This window comes from Mustela putorius, unplaced genomic scaffold, assembly GCF_011764305.1.
Source record: "Mustela putorius furo isolate JIRA1106 unplaced genomic scaffold, ASM1176430v1.1 tig00000242_pilon_pilon_pilon, whole genome shotgun sequence".
In the NCBI taxonomy this organism is placed as follows: Eukaryota; Metazoa; Chordata; class Mammalia; order Carnivora; family Mustelidae; genus Mustela; species Mustela putorius.
The window spans coordinates 7,994,440-8,015,814 of NW_025421325.1; the positions used below are offsets into that span (position 1 = coordinate 7,994,440).

Below are 21,375 nucleotides of genomic sequence, written 5' to 3' on the forward strand. Positions count from 1 at the left end.
GTGCTCCTTGCAATACGTGCCCTCCCTAATACCCACCACCACCAGGCTCACCCAACCACCCACCCCCTCCCCTCTAAAACCCTCAGTTTGTTTCTCAGAGTCCACGATTTTTAAATTTTTTAATAAACATACAATGTATTATTAGCCCCAGGGGTACAGGTCTGTGAATCACCAGGTTTACGCACTTCACAGCACTCACCATAGCACATACCCTCCCCAATGTCCATAGCCCCACCACCCTCTCCCTACCTTCCTCCCCCCTGCAACCATCGGTTTGTTTTGTAAGATTAAGAGTCTCTTATGGTTTGTCTCCCTCTCGATCCCATCTTGTTTCATTTATTCTTTTCCTACCCCCCAAATCCCCCACGTTGCCTCTCCACTTCCTCATATCAGGGAGATCATATGATAGTTGTCTTTCTCTGATTGACTTATTTCCCTAAGCATAATAGCCTTTAGTTCCATCCACGTTCTCACAAATGGCAAGATTTCATTTCTTTTGATGGCTGCATAGTATTCCATTTTGTGTGTGTGTGTGTGTGTGTGTGTGTGTGTGTGTGTGTGTGTGTGTGTGTGTATATCACCTCTTCTTTATCCATTCATCTGTTGATGGACATCTAGTTTCTTTCCATAGTTTGGCTATTATGGACATTACTGTTATAAACATTCGGGTGCATGTGCCCCTTTGGATCAGTACATTTGTATCTTTAGGGTAAATGCCCAGTAGTGCAATTGCTGGTTTGTAGGGTAGCTCTATTTTCAACTTTTTGAGGAATCATTATTTATTTTTATGCTCAAAATGTTTCCAGTTTGGTCAGTGGTAGTCCCTTCAAGCTGGCTTCTGTGTCTTCGTGAATGATGGCCTATTATTTCTTTGGCATATCTTTGCTTTCTAAAAAACAAAACTAGCTGTTTCAAGTTCATTGTGTACTTTTCTCTAGTAGATCTTGAATTGGTCATTTCTCTCTCTCAGTGAAGAATAGTGTTTAGAAGCAAGATTTGGACATGAGATGTTAAGGTATTATTGTTCCCAAGTCCTCTCAGTGGATAGAACTAGGGACTAATATGGATATGTATTTGAATGAGGATATATATTTCATACATAGTTGTATATATTACCTGTATTTAGTGAAACCATGAATTCACACAAATGCCTTTAATTTCAAATCATTAACCTCAAAGTTCTTTTAAGTTTTCTTTTCTACTTAAATGCTCTCTTCACATTGTCTGAGCTCGTATACCTTGCTCCAGGTCAGTGTCACCCCTATCCTGATGCAAATACTTTCCTTGATCTATTCAAGCTAACTGCTTAAGGCCTGACTAGATTAAGGAAGTTTGGAAAATAGGGCCCTTTTGCTCTTTAAAAGCACAATATTTTTATACTGTAGTATAATGAGAAAATAACTGATTTTACTTGAAACACAGGATTCTCAGATACAGATTCTCTCTTGGCCAACTCTATCCCTGCCTTCAGACTGTCACTCATAGGTCACCTTTCCTAAGTTTTACCTTGACCACTATATCTAAAGATGCAACCAGGTTTCACTAACCCTCACCCCATGCTTCCAATTTCCTTTACTCTTCTCTATTATTTCCTAAACCACCTTCTAGCTTCCAACTTATTTATTATGTTTATTATTTATTGTCTGTCTTCCCCTACTAGGGCTGAACTTTTTGTTTATATAAGCACTGGTATATCCCAAACATCTAGAATAATACCTAGACTTCTATTTGTTTTCAAAAGATAATTTTCAATAAATGAGTGAGTACATAAAGCTGCATGCTTGTTTCAGTCCTCAGTGTTCACTCTGGAATTTGGTTTCTTTTAGGGTAACCATGCAAATTAAAAATAAGAGAACCTTGGGGCACCTGGGTGTCTCAGCGTATGACTCTTGATTTCTACTTAGGTCATGATCTCAGGGTTTCGAGGTCAAGCCCCATGTCAGGTTCTGTTCTGGGCATGGAGCCTGCTTGGGATTCTCTCTCTACCTCCGCCCCTTCCCCAACCCCCTCTTTAAAGGAAGAGAGACCCCTATGCTTTCAAGCCTTGTTAAATTTACTGCCACATTTGGTGTCCTTTTGTAGCAAGTGGGACAGTGGGGATGATCTTCCATTGCCTACACTATTGGAATGGAGCTTAGAGGTTCATCTTCACTACAAGCAAATCATTATACTTACATAATATGTTGAAATTATACAATTGTTTTTTCTGTAGGCTTCTAGTTTATGTGATCTTGAGGTTGTAGACTGGCAAATTAAAGATTTTAAATAGTTACACAGTTCTCCTTTACTTAGTCTTTTACCATATTGTATTTGAATCTGTTGCTTTCTTGATTTTATCCACTGTTTCCTCTTACAAGTAGGTCTCAACTATGGCTAACTACAATTGTTAAGATGCCTTTGATTATAAAATGTGTTGATTTGAGAAATGCTACCATGTGGAAAAATGTGCATTTTATCTTGATGAAACAGGTTATTATGGAAAAGAATTCTTACTTAGAGGTTTTTAAAATTCTGTTTCTTTTAAAATAATCGGATGATTTTTATCTTTTTCTGCCTGAGTTCATCTAAAGTCTCTATCAGTATGCTCTAACCAAAGACTGCCAGGAATAAACTTCTGGTTGAATAAGTTAGTTCAGTGAGGGAGTATGCTCACAATGAGGAAATTAGGGACATCTGAGTAAGAGAATGTTAGAAATGATTTATTACAGGATTTGAACCTATATTAGGTGATTTTAGGGAGGGGTTAGGAAGTGGGGCTTCCTTCTAAATTGATATCTGTTAGGAAGCATGGGTAATTCTACAATGAGATACCCTAATAAATCTCATCAGAAGCCTGGAAGTCTAAAGCTGTAATTTGTAAAGTCACCAGTCATTCATACTAACAACACTAAGCAAAATCAGTATTACCAGGCCAGCTCCTGATGTCGGAGGCTGCTTTTCTACATTCTCAACTGTTTCTGTCTTCTTCCTTTATGTATGCTAGATGAGCATTTTTCCTCCATCTCTCCTTCATTTATCTTTCTGTCCACACCACTTTGTGTCCTTTTAGGTACTTCTAGGATAACTATGCCTGAAGTTTTGAGAACATATCATAAGCATCAGACCTCTGGTAGTGCATGGATTCCAGGATCTTTTGAGCTACTCTTCTCTCGTGTATCAGCTTTGCATAGTCTTTGTTTCATTTGCGTCAGTATTATTTCCTTCTTTTTGGACTGTTCTCTCTGGAATTGTGATGAGATTTCAGTCTGTATTTACCCAAATACTAACTTTCCACACATTTAAGATACTGCTTTCAGAAACTGAATTTTACTGTATTACATCTGCAAGCAAGATATGCATGTCTCTTGTACCTATAGACTCCAGGTTGTAAGGATATCATCCAAGTTGGATTCCAGTGACTCTTACAGTCCTTGTGTCATCGAGGGACACTCTATGTGCCTATTCTTTTTCTTCCTAATATTGGCCTTAGAAAAGGCAAATGGCTGTTCTGTTTCCTTAGATCCTACTCCTAGCTTAAACTGAATGATGTTTTCTATCCCATATATCCTAATTCTTAAACAGGAACTTTATTTTTCCCCTTTCTTTCTTGAGCTTTTAGAATTTAAGTCTCAGTAAATTATCCTACAAATTAGTCTTCTAGATTCACTCTAGAAGTGAATCTTCTAGATTCACTCTTTCAAGACTTGTCATAATGTGTGTTGCTTTGTTCCTATCTGTTCTTTTACTTTTACAGTTACCTTTCTAGTGATTATTTTTCTCCTGCCAAGTAAGCATTATTTGGTGAAAACAAAGATGAAAATTCTTGTACAGGGTAGAACAACTTTAACATTTCGTAATAGAAGAGGATGAATTGACCATTCAACAAAATATACAAGAATATTAAAGGGTATCTGGAAGTTTCATTGGAGAGTAAAATAAGATCACATGGTAGAAATTAATTTTACACAGTAGTTTGAACAAAGAGAGGGACATAAAAACATAGGAAATAGCGAAGTACATACCACATGGAAAGATAACTTGTAAAATATGAGAGATAGGAATGATTAAGGGAATAATTTTTGGAATTAACATAAACTGAGGACCCTCTGTTGTCTACTTCTCTAAGCTCTGGAGAGATTGGGATGAAAAAGATGAAGTCTCAGCTTTTTAAAAGATTAGTATAACAGGAAAAAGGATATTTACAAAATCAAGTGAAATATAGCATGACAAATGCACCAACAGGTTAAGTTCTCATTACACTGAGGATACAAATGAGGGAGTATAACTTCTATTTGAATCATTTAAGAAAGGTTTCACAAGTATTCTCTGGGTTGGTTATGTTTGTTAAGCTAGACTCAGAAGCAGTCAGGCTATAGCATAAGTTATTTGGTGACTGAATAAGGTCAGTTTTTATGGAAGTGGAAGTTTATGTGCTTGAGGCTAAATTTGGAATTAACTGTTTTTGTGTTTTGCTTCAATTTTAAAAAGTGTCTACTTGTAAATCTCTATTGCTACTTGTTGGATAGAAGCAATCATGACTTTAGTGAGTCAGAATTTAGTTTTCTGTTACCTCTGCAGCTGATGGATCATAGGTTACTCAGTGTAATAATCAAACTTGTAACTAAGATTTACATATTAAATGGTTGAAGAGATACCTTGTTAATTGGTAGATTTTAATGTTATCCAAAATATAATGGACATTTAAAATCCATTGTAATGTTTTTTGTTGACTTGCTATAAAGGTAGCTTCTTTATTTGAACCTTTATCTAAAAATGGAAGATTCCTGTAAATGGTTATTTTCTTTTATAGGTGGTAGATCATCTAATGCAAAATTGCCGTCGGTGCCAACAGTTGGCTCAGTTCCACAAGACCAAGTTTCAAATATGAGGTATTAAAGCTATTAACTTGGATATTTGTGATTTATTCCTTTTGATGACTCTTTAAACTGTCTAGCTACAGTTCTTTTTTTTTTTTTCACTTACTTTTGTCTATTTTTTTAAAAGCATAAGCAACAGAGGCCTGAATGTTTTAGAAGTTTCTCTTTAAAGATTATGACATGTAAAAGGTTTTTGAGAAGTGGCTATTATGATTAATAAGTATTGCATGCAAAACAAATATTTAAATACACAGGTAGTAGCTTATGACTTAGGTTTCATATGATTATGAACTGAAAATGGAGAATTCACTGTTCATTTTCTTTAAAAATGCTGAAGCAAGTTATAGCCAGTCAACCAAAGCCACAGTGAAACTGAACAGTAGGTACATTTTTACCGTCCTTAACCTTTTTAAATTGGGAATATGCATTTCAAATTCAAAGATGGAATACTGTGAATATTTTCTACCACTAGAGCCTTAATAGTCAGAGTTCTTGATCCTCCTTCCACTACTGGAAAATCCTAGCACTCCGCAAATACAGGCACCAAAGTTCTGTATGTGTAACCTTGTAGTTGTGATATTATCCAGAGAAGAATAGTATTAAGGGTAGTACCTTAGATGAGATGCTAATTGGTAGAAGAGATTTCCATCAGCTAAACAGTTGATAGTTTCAGTAGCAGCTCTTGTTGGTATTACGAAGTACTACTCCTTGTGTGAACAAATAGGTAAATAGTGGCTGTTTGTGTATATATTTTGTTTATAAGTTCAGAACTAAAGCTGTGGATGCCTATGAATTTCCTGAAATGCAGGAAGCTTGTTTAACTCATTAAATATATACATGTATGTGGTTGTATGTGTGTATACATATGAGTATATGTGCATGTAGTCACAGAGACATATTAATATGTAAATTGAGATCATTATAAGTATGCCAGTAAAGTATACTAATTTTCAAATGAAAAGTTGTTCAGATTGCTTTAGAAAAAAAATTCTGAAAAGATGTCAATGAGAAAAGAATATAAACTAATTCAGTTTATAAATACTTACGGTGTCTATGCTATATGCTGCACCTGAGAACTTAGAAAGGAAGATATAATTCTTGAACTGAAGGTGCTGATGGTTTATTAATAGACAAATTTTTTTCTTTTAAAGACTTTATTTGAGAGAGAGAGAAAGAGAGAGAGTGAGTGTGAGTTGGGGGAGGGGTAGAGGCAGACTTTAAGACTCCTCTTAAAGCAAGGATCCCAACCCAAGGCTCTATCTCAGGATCCTGAGATCATGACTTGAGCTGAAGGGATATGCTTAAACCAACAGAGCCACTCAGGTGACCCAGTAATACACAAATTTGATAAGGATTTGGTCGAGTTTTTTAGGTTACAATGGTGTTAAAATCAAGTGCTCTATACTGACCCATTAAGATTTCCAGTAAGAATCAGATGCTTAGAGTGGTTGTTTACCAGATTATTTGCCAGGGCTGGGGTGGTAATATAGAACTTAATAATAAAGGGTATTCTAGCAGAAGGAATGATATGTATAGCAATAATGAGTTGTTATATAATTTTTAATTTCTCATGATTTTACATTTCTTTGGAAACTCATTTTAAAAACTGAAAATTGTAAATTCTAATGAATAGTTCAGATAATATCTTTCCATTAGTATTACAGAGAGGCTTGAACATGCTTTGGAAAAGGCAGCTCCTCTTCTGCGAGAGATTTTTGTGGATTTTGCACCTTTTCTTTCTCGGACACTTTTGGGTAGTCATGGACAAGAACTGCTTATAGAAGGAACAAGTAAGTGATTTTTTCTTTATGTCACTTTACAAATGAATATTTAAATTTATATTTAAGTTTTAAGATTAAAAATGGAAATGAATAATAGGAGATGCGTGGAGTTTCATTGTTCAGGTAGTTTTCAGCCTTTGACAAAGTTTCTTCCAGAGTCTATATCTTTTGAAAGATGTGTCTCTTCTATTGTTCTAATCTGATTTGGATTTTTAATTAGTGATTTGGATGAAGCAGAAGAGTATGTACTGAACCAAAGAACTACGACTTAGATTTCTTTTTTTAATGCATTAAAATAAACTATGAGAATGGAGAATTGGAAAGATTAGTGTTACAGTAATTAGCAGGTATTTATCTGGGATTTTACTAGAACTTAAGATCCATATAAACAATAGTATATCGCCACATATTAGGAAAATGAGGAATGTGTTATTAGTCCTTATTAGTAGAATTCTGTTTTATAAATAAGTAGAAGTAACAGTGTTGGGGTCCGCTATCAAAGGAATGAGACTGAGACAAGGTGAAAGTTATGCAAAGCTTTATTCTATGCCAATCATTAGAAGTTAGACTGACTATCCAGGGGAACGAGACTGAGACAAAGTGAAAGTTATGCAAAGCTTTATTCTATGCCAAGCATTAGAAGTCAGATTGACCGGCCAGGGCCACCTCCAGAGACAGCGATCCCCTCTCGATCTCACAGGCTGGTTTTATAGGACATAACCGCAGACCCACGGTACGTGGCTTTTGTTGTTAAGGCATTTATTCCTGGAATCCATACCTGGAACCGATACCAGGAACTATTGGGGTGTTTATTCCCAGAATTAAGTCCGTGGATGTAAACAACATTATGGCTACCTTGGCAATATGGAGTCGCTCTGGCTAAGCAGGCCCTAATAGTTAAACAGGTTTTAACATTAAATTGGCCCTAACAACAGTAGTACTCTATCCTGCTTACACATAGATTCCTGGATCATTTATAGGTAGTATACTTTGAGATGGTGTCAAACTAGATAGCATTCAGAGTTGGTTGTTGAGTTGGATTGAAAACCATATGCTGTTTATGGAATGAAGGAGTATTCAGACTTTTCTTTTTTTTTAAGGTTTTATTTATTTATTTGAGAGAGAGAGAGAGAGCACAAGCAGGATTGTGAGAGGGGAGAGGGTCAGAGGGAGAAGCAGACTCCACGCTGAGCCAGGAGCCTGATGCAGGACTTGATCCTGGGACTCCAGGATCATGACCTGAGCCAAAGGCAGTCGCTTAACCAACTGAGCTATCGAGGTGTCCCCGGCCTTTTTTTTTTTTTTTTTAATTTTATTTAAATATGGGGTACTTGCCATATAGTGAATGTTTTCTAATATTAGAATGGGTGACTCAACCAATTGCTATCTCTGACAGCAGGTATCAGTTCAACAGAGAATAGCTTTCCAAACAATTCTAGTTAAGAGCTTAATAGACTGACTGCAGAATACCAGTCTTCATCCTTACAAGTAGAATTTTTTAAGGATAAGCTGGAGGATTTTCATCAGTGATAATATAGAATTGATTTTTTAAAATTTAGATATGTTTGGACTAGAAGTTTCCTAAATCTGGGCTTGTCTGTGTCCATGGTTCATGGTTTAGGATTAAACACTTTGATTCTCCTAAAGCTGAAAAATCATGGAAAAATGTAATTATCTGTATCCTGCTCTCTTTAAATATCAATTTATAGCTTTAGTTATAAATTTTTGTTGAGTGACAGTCACTAGATGATCTCTTGAGGAATTTTTAAAAACTTATTTAAAAATACTTTTTTTAAAAAAAGATTTTATTCATTTGACAGAGAGATACCCAATGAGAGAGGGAACACAAATAGGGGGAAATGGAAGAGAGAGAAGCAGGCCTCCAGCTGAGCAGGGAGCCTGATGTGGGGCTTGATCCCAGGAGCCTGGGATCATGACCCAAGCTGAAGGCAGATGTTTAACAATTGAGACACCCAGGCACCCCCCAAAAACTCTCTTTTAGAAATAAGAATATGGAAATGCAAGGTAGAGATAGTTCAATAGTGGAAGATACTCTTTATATTAGCACTAATTGAGGGATATCAGCACATTTAAAATAATAAGCTTTAGCTGAAATAAGAATTTCATTATCATCTGTGTTATATAGATGTATATGGAGTTGGTCATGAGTGGTCTCATTTCCACAGAGGGAAAAAGTATTAAATTTATTTGAAAAAGTTTAAGTTTTAGAAATATTTACTTAATTTGGGGGTAGAATTTTACCTTATCTGCCAAAGGATATAATTTTTCCAGCCATGCATGGACTATTTGGTCTAATGAAGTAATAAAATTTGAAAGATAATGAATCGAAAAATTGAAGGACTTCTCCCTAATTTATACTTAACATGTTAAATATTTATTTTTTAAAGTGTTTTGACAGTTTACGATCTATATTTCATTATTGTAAAGTGGATTATTAATTACAGCTTTTTGGTGTAGCAAAACAGAGCTTTTAGTTGGTCTTTGAGTTTTATAATAGATCCCACAAGATACTCAGAAGTACTAAACTTGCTAATTACAGATCCCTGAACAACGTTTAATTTAGCATCAGTTTTTTACTGGTAAGTTCTGATAAACTGATAATAAGGAAGATGATGCACTCTTGCTTATCTGTTAACTTGAGCAGTGCCTACTCATTGGACTGTATTCATAAAAAGTTAGCCAAAAAAAAAAAAATCTAGGAATTTTATGCATCTTAGATATTTATGTTAAGTTGTAAGGAACGTTTTGGGTGGCGGTTTTTGTGCATTGTAAAACAACTAAGAGTTTTGAGTAGAAGTGTTTGTGGCATGGTATTGTTCAAAAGCACTAGATTCAAAGACAGGAGACCTTGGTTCTAATCCTGCCTTTGTCAGTCACAAGTTGTATGCCCAGAGACTGGAAGGCTTATTACTTCTACAATTTTTTAATGTTTTTTTTTTTTATTTAAAAAGTTTTAAATATGTATGGAGTAGAAATTGAAATAACCATGAACTTATTACCAACTCCCAAACCATCTTTGTTTTGCTATAATTGTTTGTTGTATCTGCCTCCCTTTATTTTGCTTTAGTATTTAAATCAATTCTAGACATTGTTGTTTTACCCTTAAGTAATTCATAAGCCATGTAAAAAAGGATATTTTCTTACATAATCATAATTGTTGTATATATACCTAATATTGATGAATATGAACTAAGTATTATATAGCATAGAACTATTAATATTGATAATATTCATCGTTTTTTAAATGTCTTTTTACAAAACATTTTCTCATTTATATACAGACAAAATCAATTTATTGCATTTGGTTATGTCTTTTAAGTCTTTATTAATATCAAATAGTTTCTCCATATTTTCCCTCTGTTTTCATGCTATTGGGTTGTGGAAGAAATCTGGTTGGTTGTTCTGTAGAACGTTACATATTTTGGCACTCTGTGGCCATTGTTTCCTCATGATGTCATTTAATGGTTTCTCTGTCCCATTTATTTTCTGATGGCTTGAGATTAGATTTAAAAGCTTAGTTAAATGAAACAAGATGGGATTGGGAGGGAGATAAACCATAAGAGATTCTTAATCTCACAAAACAAACAGGGTTGCTAGGGGGTAGGGGAGTAGGGATATGGTGGCTGGGTTATGGACATTGGGAAGGGTATGTGCTATGGTGAGTGCTCTGAAATGTGTAATCCTGATGATTCACAGACCTGTACCCCCTGGGACAAATTATACATTAAATGTTCAAATAAATAAATAAATAGATAGATAGATAGATAGTTTAGTTTAGTTAGAGGTAACACTGCCTATTACATCTTGCCTAGAACCACATGTTTCTGATTGTTTTAATTTTAGTGATACTAACCCTCTTTTTCAACCTTTTGTAAGGATTGATACGTTGTTATTTTTGCTTTTTTGAAGAGGTCTTTCAAAAACAAAGAAAGTTACTTAAAAAATAACATTTATTCTATCTTACAATTACCATATGTGAACATGTTTTTATAAATCTAGGATTCATTAGGGGGTCTTTGTGATATTAATTTTCCTATACCTTAAAACACTTTATTTCACCATTATTCATCAGTTATTCCTACTATAGTAAGGACTATAAAATAATGAGAAGAAAATATACTGCAATTGCCCCTAGAATTATGATATAATAAGAAAATAAAACATCACTCTTGGATCGCCCTCAGTTTGTACTGCATTCCCCAAAGTACTGGGTCATATTTTAAGAAGATAGAAATTTGTTTTCTCAGTGGGAACAAGAACTGATATTTGGGGAGGGCAGAAACATTTTAAGTATTACATGGTTCTTCCATTGGGTCACAGTACATCTATGCAATTAAGAAAAAATGTTCTGAAATGGCTTCCTAGTGGGGAGCAATAAAAAAAAAAGGTTGAGAAATATCAGTAAAAAGAAAATCTGTGGATACCATCTTTGTGGTCTTATTTTCAGCTTTCATTGAATTCAGTTAGGAATTCAGAATTGTTTATTTTCTGCTCTTAATGATAAGGTGAAAAAATGACAGAAGAAGACATTTTACAATTATTAGACCATCTGAGGATGAATTTAAAGAGAGAGCAACACTCAAATTTTATCAAACCCAAGAATTCATTAGTGCACAGTCTATTTCTGTGGACAAAAAGGAAATTGATTTTCTTAGTATGTCATTCTATAGAAAGGACTTCATTGTACAAAATTGATGCAATGTTTTCTGACAAGAACATGGAGCATCTTATTTTGCTAAAAAGGTATGTGACAGTGTTCTTCCATGGCTTTGATAGTTACACAGCACAATTTACTGGGTACAATTTCTAAGTGAATAAAAAAGGCAAGTGTGTTACATGAAAATGATTGGAAAGAAAAGTTCATGTAGAAATGAAAAAAATTAGTGGATTCATCATTCTAAATCATGTTTGAAAGTCCAAAGAAGAAAATATTTTATAATTCTGGATTAAAGAAGAAAGAAGATGACTGTCATCTTTTCAACAAAATTTTGAATGATTCACCTTTTCCAAAGTACTACATTTGATGATATAAGTTCAAGAAATAGTACCAGAATTAATGATAAGGTGGAACCAATTAGAAGTTTATCTGAAATTTGGAATTAGTATTTACAAGGTAGATATCATATTTATAGATTGATGAAGAGCAGTTAGTTGAATCCAAAGGCTTTTGCTCATATAGGTTATATACAAATATATAAAACCAGAGAAATAGAGAATAAGAATTTGAGTGCATTATGCTTAAATTATTATTAAAGCTTCTAATAATGTTTGTAATCATTTCTTTTTATATAAAAATCAAGTTGACTTAAATACGTACTTAAAATACATATATTTTTAAAAAGGCTTCTTACATTCCATGTGGCAAAAGGTCATGACTGTTTTTCATGTTACTTGAAGTTTAGACAGATCAGTGGGTTCAGATGTTGTTAGCTTAATATCTGGTAAATCATTTAATATTTCTGAATTTAGCAGTAAGGAAAAGCAGTGATAATGGAGGTGGGGTAAATAGTCTTGGGTGAAGAAATTGAAGAAAATTTCATGACCAAATGAGTATAAAGCTCTTGGTTGGTATCCTGAGTTTGTCTTTTTTTGAAGGGACTAAAATTGCATATCTCTAAAAAATAAACCAAAAATACAACCAAGCAAAATGAACCCTATGGTTATTCTGAGAGGCTTTTAGAGAAGTTAGGTTAAGAGCCTACTCAGATCTCTGAGGCTGTCTTATGTGCTTTCTGCTAACTGGGGCAATAATAGGGGGGTGGGGTAGGGTGTGTGTGTGTGTGTGTGTGTGTGTGTATGAAAATTAATACTTCTGCAGCAGTTTATAACTTTAAGTATTGTTTTAGGGCCTTCCTTTGGATAATTCTTAGAGTCCGAAGACAGATTATTGGTTTATAATTCATTTCTTCCTTTTTCATACCTGGAACCAGTGTCACCCAAGGGCAAAAGAGAGAAAGAAAGAGAGGGAGAGAGATGATTAAGTTGTGCAGCCTGATACCAAGTCCTTTATTGGTGATATTTCTTGTTTCTTTGAGTCCAAGGTTATATATTTTTGTTTACAGTATTACTGCCTTTTAGAGAGGGAGCTTATTATTAGAGATCTAATATAAGGTCTTTTTTGTCCCCTAAAGCCCTTTCTCATTTAAAATTTAATATACCATCTACCTTGGCCTTTCTCCCCATCTTTTACAAATCTACAAAACCCCATTCCAAAAAATGCATGCATTGTTCTAATCAAACTATGAAATGTTATTTATTTTACTATCACTTAACACTTAACTCTTTGATCATTGAGTTAAATGGCCCAAGGCCTTTTTAAATCATTATTGTTCTTTTTCTGAGTGGATAAAAAAGGCTGAGCCAGATCAAAGCCCAAATATTTTGCTGTTGAAAGGAAAGTTGGTAAGGAATTCTGGTTTCTCTAGAATAGAGCAGTGGAATAATGACCTAAGTAAAGAAAGATCTGAGTTTACTTTTTGGAAGTGGAAGTATATGGAACCTTCTGGTTGTTTACATTTTATGTAAAGTGACAAGGTTTCAGACCAGCAGAGGGCTGTACCAGCGATGAGATGAACTATTGGCTGTGCCCTTCATTTTGGCCTTGGTATTAGCCTGCAGAGCTACGCTCATTTCAGCTCTACAGAAACTGTAATTTAGTCTAGTTAATGACCTGCTTTCTTAATGCAACATGTATATTCTCTGTAGCTAATTTCTATGCTGGTGCTGACACTATTACCGTCATTATTTCTAAGTTACACGTTTTTTCAGACATTGAGAAAAATGATTCTTTTCTAAAAAGTGAAGAGGGGAACAACCTATTGTTGTTAACAACAATGTTGTTAAGAGCATTAAATAGGTTGTTTAATGTGAATGCTATTTATTAGACTACAGAATGGCAGTGTGTGCCATCAGTTGGTATGAGGCAGCATGACTAAAAGAGGTGAGGAAAAAGAACTACAGAGCTAGAAAATTAAAGAAAGGGAATAAGATGGGATAGGATGCCTCCAAGAGCTTTCATGGAAAGAAGGAAAGAAACAAGATAATTCTGCAGGATGTGTATGGGTCCACCAGGAATTATTTTTATTGTTACGCCCTGGATTCTAAACTTGTGTTTGCTTAGAAAAATATAAAATAAAAAATAACATTTTTTTTGATTATTAGTCATGTGATTTAGTAATTTAGTGCTTTTAATTATGGGCATTGCTTTTTTAACATACTGGTTATGAAATGTTCTTTGAATGAACTTTTTTAGATTTTGTTAGTAACCAAAACTAAGGAAGTCTTTAGATATGTATTGTTTAAAAGTTCCTTCCTGAGGTATTTGTGGTGAATGCAAATGAAACAGAAAGGAGAAAATGTAAATGAATTTATTTATAAGAAATCAAGAATATATAACAGAACGCTTACACTTCTGTTAAGGTTTAGTGTGAGGTCACAGGTCAAGGTACTAATAAGAGTGTTTGGGATGTCTGCTGCCATGAAACAAAATGGAAACTTGATTGATAGCTAGAGGGTTGAAGGGAGAGAGTGTGGTGGAGAAAGCAAAGGTCAGGGAGCCATTTCCCTTCTCTGCATGTATAACAATCAGCTCTCTCCAAAACAAAATGTAGATAATATTGATCAATATGGCATATGTTGTGCACATTTCTCAGTGTTGTGAAATGTCATTATATATGAAGTTCTAATGTTTTGGTAGATTGAATACTGAAATGAAATAGTTTACAAATAAAATTGTGGTAGTTTTGATGCCAAGTTTAAAGTAATTACAGAGTACCTGTTTACTCATATCGAATGTGTGTGGGTTTGTTCTTAGCAAGATGTTAAATTTTGTTTTAAAAACCAATTTGGATAAAGTTGTATAACAGATCCCTCATATTTGTTTTTTACTCTGTAATTTTTCTTTTAAATTCTCTTTAAAATAGGTCTGGTTTGCATGAAGTCTAGTAGTTCGGTTGTGGAATTGGTTATGCTACTGTGTTCTCAGGTGAGTAACAGGAAAAAATGTTGGATTAAAAGTAAATTCTTGCATGACTTTATAAGGAAATTATAATTGTTTTAGTAGATATTTTTGCTGTAATAGAGTTTGAATTTGCGATTTTAAAATAATTTTATTTGTATTGCAAAAGGATTACTTCTTATCATTGATATTAACAAAGACTACAAAGAATTTTGTAGTGAGCGCTGAGAGAGAACAGATAGATGAGAAACAGGTTTTTAGAATCTTATTATAAAATGTCTCGAGCAAATGATCTTGAGGTGGCTAAATTTCTTTACTTAATATATTAAGGTTATAGAAACAGATTTATTTCTAAACCTTGTGGAGTGCTACTCTGACTCCCTTAGGAATAATGGGTTTACTTCCCTTTTGTGTAGAGGTTATAAAATGAGTGATAAATAATTTTGAATTCTTGTCATTGCTAATTATTTTTGACATACAGAGTAGATTTGAGAAAACATCAGCAAAAGTATGGCAGCCATCATGATAAGATGTAGTGAATAAATTCCTAAAGCAAAATGCTTTTAGTGTTCAGAAATTTTATACCTCATGTAAACTTTAATGATTTTTAGAAAATGTATATAAAAATCATGTTTCTTGTGGTTTTTCTTTTCTGTTTTGCAATTAAACAGATGAATGTTTTTACAGAGAGTTTTCTTTGTAGTCTTTTAAAAATGATATCTTGCTGGTAGTAAATTCCGCTACTTAAAACTTTAAAATAGCCTTTTTTAATAGGAAGGGTATTGGTCTAGAGGTCAAGGGTTCTGACCCATTTCAAAACCTTTGACCTTCATTTACAACTTTTGTGGTGTACTTGCCTGACGAATAAGGATAATGCAAAATTAATGTTTCTTTGCATCGATTTATTCATTTTAGCGTTTATATTGCCAAATTTATTTAGACTGTGCTGATGGACATTTCATGAATACAAATTAAAGAATCATAGAAGGTGTGAAAAATCAATACTATGCATTGTCAATAAAATGGAATAAGAACAATTACTTCTACAGATTACACTTAATGGATTTTTATAATGAACTTGTGAGGAGTGGTTATGTTTCTAGTGAGCTTATTATTCTTAGATTTAGCAAGAATCATGTTTTTATAATTTAATCATCTCCTTTAGAAAACTCCATTCCTTTAAAAAGCTTAATGTAGAAAATTTTTCATTAATCTAATTTGAAATAATTGCTTATTTATTTCTTGGATCTAAGTTACCATATGCCATTCTTAAACCAGTACAAAATTATCCTTACTTTTAAGAAGCATTGGTTTCTTCACAGAGTATGAAATTATTTATACTGATATAAATGTTTCATAGATGAATTTTGATAACAAAGTTCCACTTTTTAGTTCAGAAGAATTGAATATATTCTTGATATATCAAAGCTGTTTCAGATAGTATATTACATAGTTGAATGTTAGAAGCTAAAAAGATGAAGAATGACATGTTTTAAAACACCTATTTATCATGTATGTCACAGGGCTGTTTAATACTAATCTAATCAAATGGGATATGAAGATCACTTAGTAGAATAAGTTGCAGAAGTCGGATACTGTCAAGATTTTTGTTTGAATAAAATCAAATACATTATTGGTTATTTGAAGTCCTTACCATTTTTTATGAGTTCTTCAAAAGTTCCATGGCATCTCTATAAGATGTAGCACAGTGTGAAAAATGATGTGAAAAATGAAGCTAGAATTAGCTCCAGATGTATACAGATTGTTCCAGGGTGATAATTACATTTTTCACTTTGAATTTTCCTAATTCAAAGAGGTCAGCTTGGCAGTCACAAAAGTGATTTATTTTGTTAAGAAGTGAACTGTCTTTTTCTACATGAAAGCTTAAGAGATATGAAATTGAATTTGAAGTCGACATTTTGCAGATACTGGGTGGGGATGGCTTGAGTTTGATTGATAATTTTTTTTAGTCTGAGATAGGGTGGGAAGTGAAAAGCTAGCATATTGCTAAAATTTTAATTAATTTTTTAAGGGGAGATGGAGAGGACTGAGTGCCAGAGATCGAAAGATCAGGTCAAAAACTCCTTTTTAATCACATAAATAATGGGATATGCTTATGAACTTAACATCTGCAAATTTGATTTAAAACTTTACAAATTAGTTGATGTTAATTTCATGACAATCAGCCATGTTCTGATTATTTTTTTTGAATCCATTCAGAACTTACTTTCTTTTTGCATTCTTTTTAACAAGGTGTTTAAATCGGCCACATTTTATTACAAAAAAAGATTAGGACCTAAATTTAAGAAATGTAAATGAACACATTTGTTTTGCTGTTGTTAAGACAAAACAAATCACTATATATTTTCTTGAGGCTTCAACTAATATTATATTTTTCAGTATTCACTTACTCATTATTAGGTTGATTAAACAGCATTTCATATTTTATCTCATTTACATTTAACATTGTTAAGGCAAAAATCTGTTATTTAGAGTAGAAAAGCTTTCTTAACATACTCAGCATTACATTTTTGAGTAAAGTTAAATACTGAAGATTTGTTAAATTAGGTTTATTCATATATTGAGTCCCATGTAAAGTAATTCAAGAGCTACGTAAGCTTCAAAGGTTGATTTAAATTCTTTTTGCTTCTTTAAAATAAGATTGTATACATTCTTCAGGAAACTGTACTCTCTGATGCCTAGAAAAAAATTGAACAAATTCTAATTTACACTTCAGATTTAGTTTTTAAGCATGTAACTTACTAGTGCCTACTCTTTATTGTATATGTGTGTAAACCTTATAGAAATCTATATGAATTTAAAGAAAATGCTACCTAACTATTTCAACTAATATTATTCTAGCATTGTGTAAAGTGTTTGTATCATGCTCATTTGACATTAATATCATTTTTGAAAGAATTGACATTACATTCAAGGCCACTTTATAAAAGCGTTGCTTTGCTCATCCTAATTCAGTCTGACATACATTCCAATAACACTACCTCCCTTCTCAGGTTTAAAGCTAAATTTATGACTGTGCATTGTGAAGTGCATCATTTAAAAATGGTTTCAACCCAAAACATCTAATAAATAAATAATGTGTATGGCTACTCAGTAGTAGACTTTCTAGACTAGAAATCATTCCATCGGATACTCAACAGTCCACTATCGGAGAAGGCTGTCAGATAAATCTTATGGCAGCTGCATTCATGTCCTGTAAATCACATATTATTGTCTGAGCCTTCTGCCAGGTCATCTATTCTTTTCCCATTTATCAGAAATGCATAGAGTATATAGAAAAACTAGAAGCACCATGTAGTCTGGCCTAGCATCCTGTCTGAGTAATTAATTAGCAGCAAAACATAATTTAAAATGCCGTTAGTCTGATTTTTCTTTAAAAATTGTTTTATCAAAATACGTAGATTGTTCCTATTTTAGAATTTTTTTTTTTTCACATGAAGGTTATGAGATAAGGTTTGGTCATTTTAGATTCAGGTGTGTGTTTTTATACCCCTTAATTATTAATTTAAAAATTATAATAAGAACCAGATGTTACCATTTTTATGATTCTTTTATGGTGGTTTTTTGTTGAATTTTTGCTACTTGAGGTATCTTTTTTCCTGAATTTTTATAGTAAAATGTTTTTCCCTTCAATATCCTCTAATTTTTTTCCTAAATCTAGTTTCCTTCTCCTTTTTAAGTTTGTCTCTTCTAAATATGTGGCATTAATGTTATTGCTCTTGACTTTTTATTTCATGAGCTTTTCCTTTTTGTAGTTGTGATGAGTATTTTGAGTAAAGTAGATAATTGAAACAAACCAAGGTGGGGGCAGGAGAAGACAAACAAACCAGCTCTATACCATGGCGCAAAAGTGTCCTTCATTATCGGGTCTCACTTATTGCTTGGACCTTATTTCTTACCACCTTGTTTTTGTAGTCTCATGCTCAATTTATATGTTCTCAAACTATGCTGAACTATTTAAAGTTACTCAAATGTGCCATCATAATTTTGTCTGTTAGTGTATGCTTTTTCTTTCCCTAAAATTTCCCTCCTTCAAATTTGGTGACTCTAAAGATTGACTTCTCATCATTCAGAACTGAGTTTAATTGTCCTCTTCTCAGATCATCATATCTATAGTTGGTATCTTTTTGCTTATCTTCATTTGCTTATCCTCATTTTAGCACTCCTCATAGGATGTACAACTAATTTTAGGTATACCTGTAGAACTTGTTACTTTTTTGTCGTCAGCTTCCCTGTCTGTACTCTAGGCCCTGTGAAGGTGACAACTCTTTCTGTTTTGCCTGTTAAAGTATACTTGGTACTCAGCACAGTCCCTGCCACATGATGGCTGCCTAGTGAATATTTATAGATAAATAAATAGTCCAGCTTCCAGTTACATGGCAGTCTTTCTGGAAATGGAAAGCTTCCTTTGACTCCTCTCTGCTCCAAGACTCTAACTCTTGTGTTCATCCAGAGCTCCCATTGCCTGTTATTCCTTTCATTGTTTAAGTTGCCTGTGATTTTTCTTTCTCTTCCAGTAGACTGTAAGTTTCTTGAAGGCAAGCACTGTGTTTTGTTTCGTATCTCCAAAATCCATCATAATTACTGTTCAACCAAATATTTATGTATTTGTGTAATTAATAATTGAATGATAACAATAGTCTTTAAATCAACATATTTTGGGCCTTTGCCTTTTGGTCTTTTTCACTGTGAAATATTTCCTTCTTGTATATTATTGTGTGTGTTTTAAGTGTTCATTTTTTTTTTAAGATTTTATTTATTTATTTGACAGATATCATAAGTAGGCAGAGAGGCAGGCAGAGAGGGAGAGGAGGAAGCAGGCTCCCCACTGAGCAGAGAGCCCGATGCGGGACTCGATTCCAGAACCCTAGGATCATGACCTGAGCCAAAGGCAGAGGCTTTAACCCACTGAGCCACCCAGGCGCCCCCTTAAGTGTTCATTTTTATTTTCAGCTATCTTGTCCTAACCCAGTTCTGTAGTCGTGTTCATTTATAAATAAGGTCTTTGCCTTTTCATTGTCATTTGGCTTAGTTTTACCTCTTTAAAAAAAACAAAAACTTGTAGAAGTATAATTTACATACAGTATATATGCACATAGTTTAAGTTTACAGTTAGATGAATTTTGACGTATATACAATGATTAATAACCATTTGAGTCTGGAAAGTTCCCTGTACCGCTTTGCAGTCATTCTCCATCCCTGTTTTCTCAAGTTGCTACTGATTTGACTTCTGTTAAAGTTACTGAGTTTTACTGATTGTAGAATTTTTTATTTAAAGAATTTATTTTTATTTATTTGACTGATAGAGATCACAAGTATGCAGAGAGGCAGGCAGACAGAGAGGGGAGGAAGCAGGCTCCCTGCTGAGCAGCAATGTGGGGCTCTATCCCAGGACTCTGAGATCATGACCTGAGCCGAAGGCAGAGGCTTAACCCACTAAGCCACCCAGGCACCCCTGATTGTAGAATTTAATATAAATGGAGATTTACTTCTTTTAATTGTGGTGCTTGGATACTCAGAGTGTGCTGTATTTAGGATATGCTTAAACTATTTTCATTTAAATTCACTATTCAGTATTAAGAAAGTGTTTTGTTTTGTTTTGTAAGAAAAAAATTGAACTTGTTAAAAAAAGGATAATCTTTTTGCCAGAATAGGAATTTTTTTTTTTTAATTTCTTTTCAGCGTAACAGATTTCATTGTTTTTGTACCACACCCAGTGCTCCATGCAATACGTGCCCTCCTTAATACCCACCACCTGGCTCCCCCAACCTCCCACCCCACACCCCTTCAAAACCCTCGGGTTGTTTTTCAGAGTCCATAGTCTCTCATGGTTCACCTCCCCTTCCAATTTCCCTCAACTCCCTTCTCCTCTCCATCTCCCTATGTCCTCCATGTTATTTGTTATGCTCCACAAGTAAGTGAAACCATATGATAATTGACTCTCTCTGCTTGACTTATTTCACTCAGCATAATCTCTTCCAGTCCCGTCCATGTTGCTACAAAAGTTGGGTATTCATCCTTTCTGATGGAGGCATAATACTCCATAGTGTATATGGACCACATCTTCCTTATCCATTCGTCCGTTGAAGGGCATCTTGGTTCTTTCCATAGTTTGGCAACCGTGGCCATTGCTGCTATAAACATTGGGGTACAGATGGCCCTTCTTTTCACTACATCTGTATCTTTGGGGTAATACCCAATAGAGCAGTTGCAGGGTCATAGGAAAGCTCCACACTGTTCTCCAAAGTGGTTACACCAACTTGCATTCCCACCAACAGTTTAAGAGGGTTCCCCTTTCTCCACATCCTCTCCAACATGCATTGTTTCCTGTCTTGCTAATTTTGGCCATTCTGACTGGTGTAAGGTGGTATCTCAATGTGGTTTTAATTTGAATCTCCCTGATGGCGAGTGATGATGAACATTTTTTCATGTGTCTGATAGCCATTTGTATGTCTTCATTGGAGAAGGGTCTGTTCATATCTTCTGCCCATTTTTTTTGGAATTTTGAGTATAAGTTGCTTATTGGAAATGTAAATGTCTTCTTAATATATGCATATTTTTTCCTATAAGGAAATCCTATAGTGTGGACCTTTTATACAGCAGTGTGGTGAGGCCGTTGACTATAGTTTTTGGAATGTTTTATTTTTAGGATTTGTTAGGTTCATTTCAAATGCTGTCTCTTTTACAGAGCTTGCTTGCTTGCTTTTTTGCTAGCTTCATTTATTTACTTACTTTATAG

The 21,375-nt window shown here is 34.0% G+C and overlaps 1 protein-coding gene across 2 annotated transcripts in view; it reads left to right on the forward strand.

Annotated features, from left to right (window-relative positions):
* LRBA (LPS responsive beige-like anchor protein) overlaps positions 1–21,375 on the forward strand; it is a 734,202-nt gene that overhangs the window by 215,440 nt on the left and 497,387 nt on the right. For both annotated transcript variants that reach the window (XM_013059156.2, XM_004758045.3), the window contains exons 32-34: positions 4,790–4,868; positions 6,513–6,646; positions 14,581–14,642. In XM_013059156.2, the coding sequence (XP_012914610.2) occupies positions 4,790–4,868; positions 6,513–6,646; positions 14,581–14,642 (275 nt within the window). The remainder of the gene's footprint in view (positions 1–4,789; positions 4,869–6,512; positions 6,647–14,580; positions 14,643–21,375) is intronic.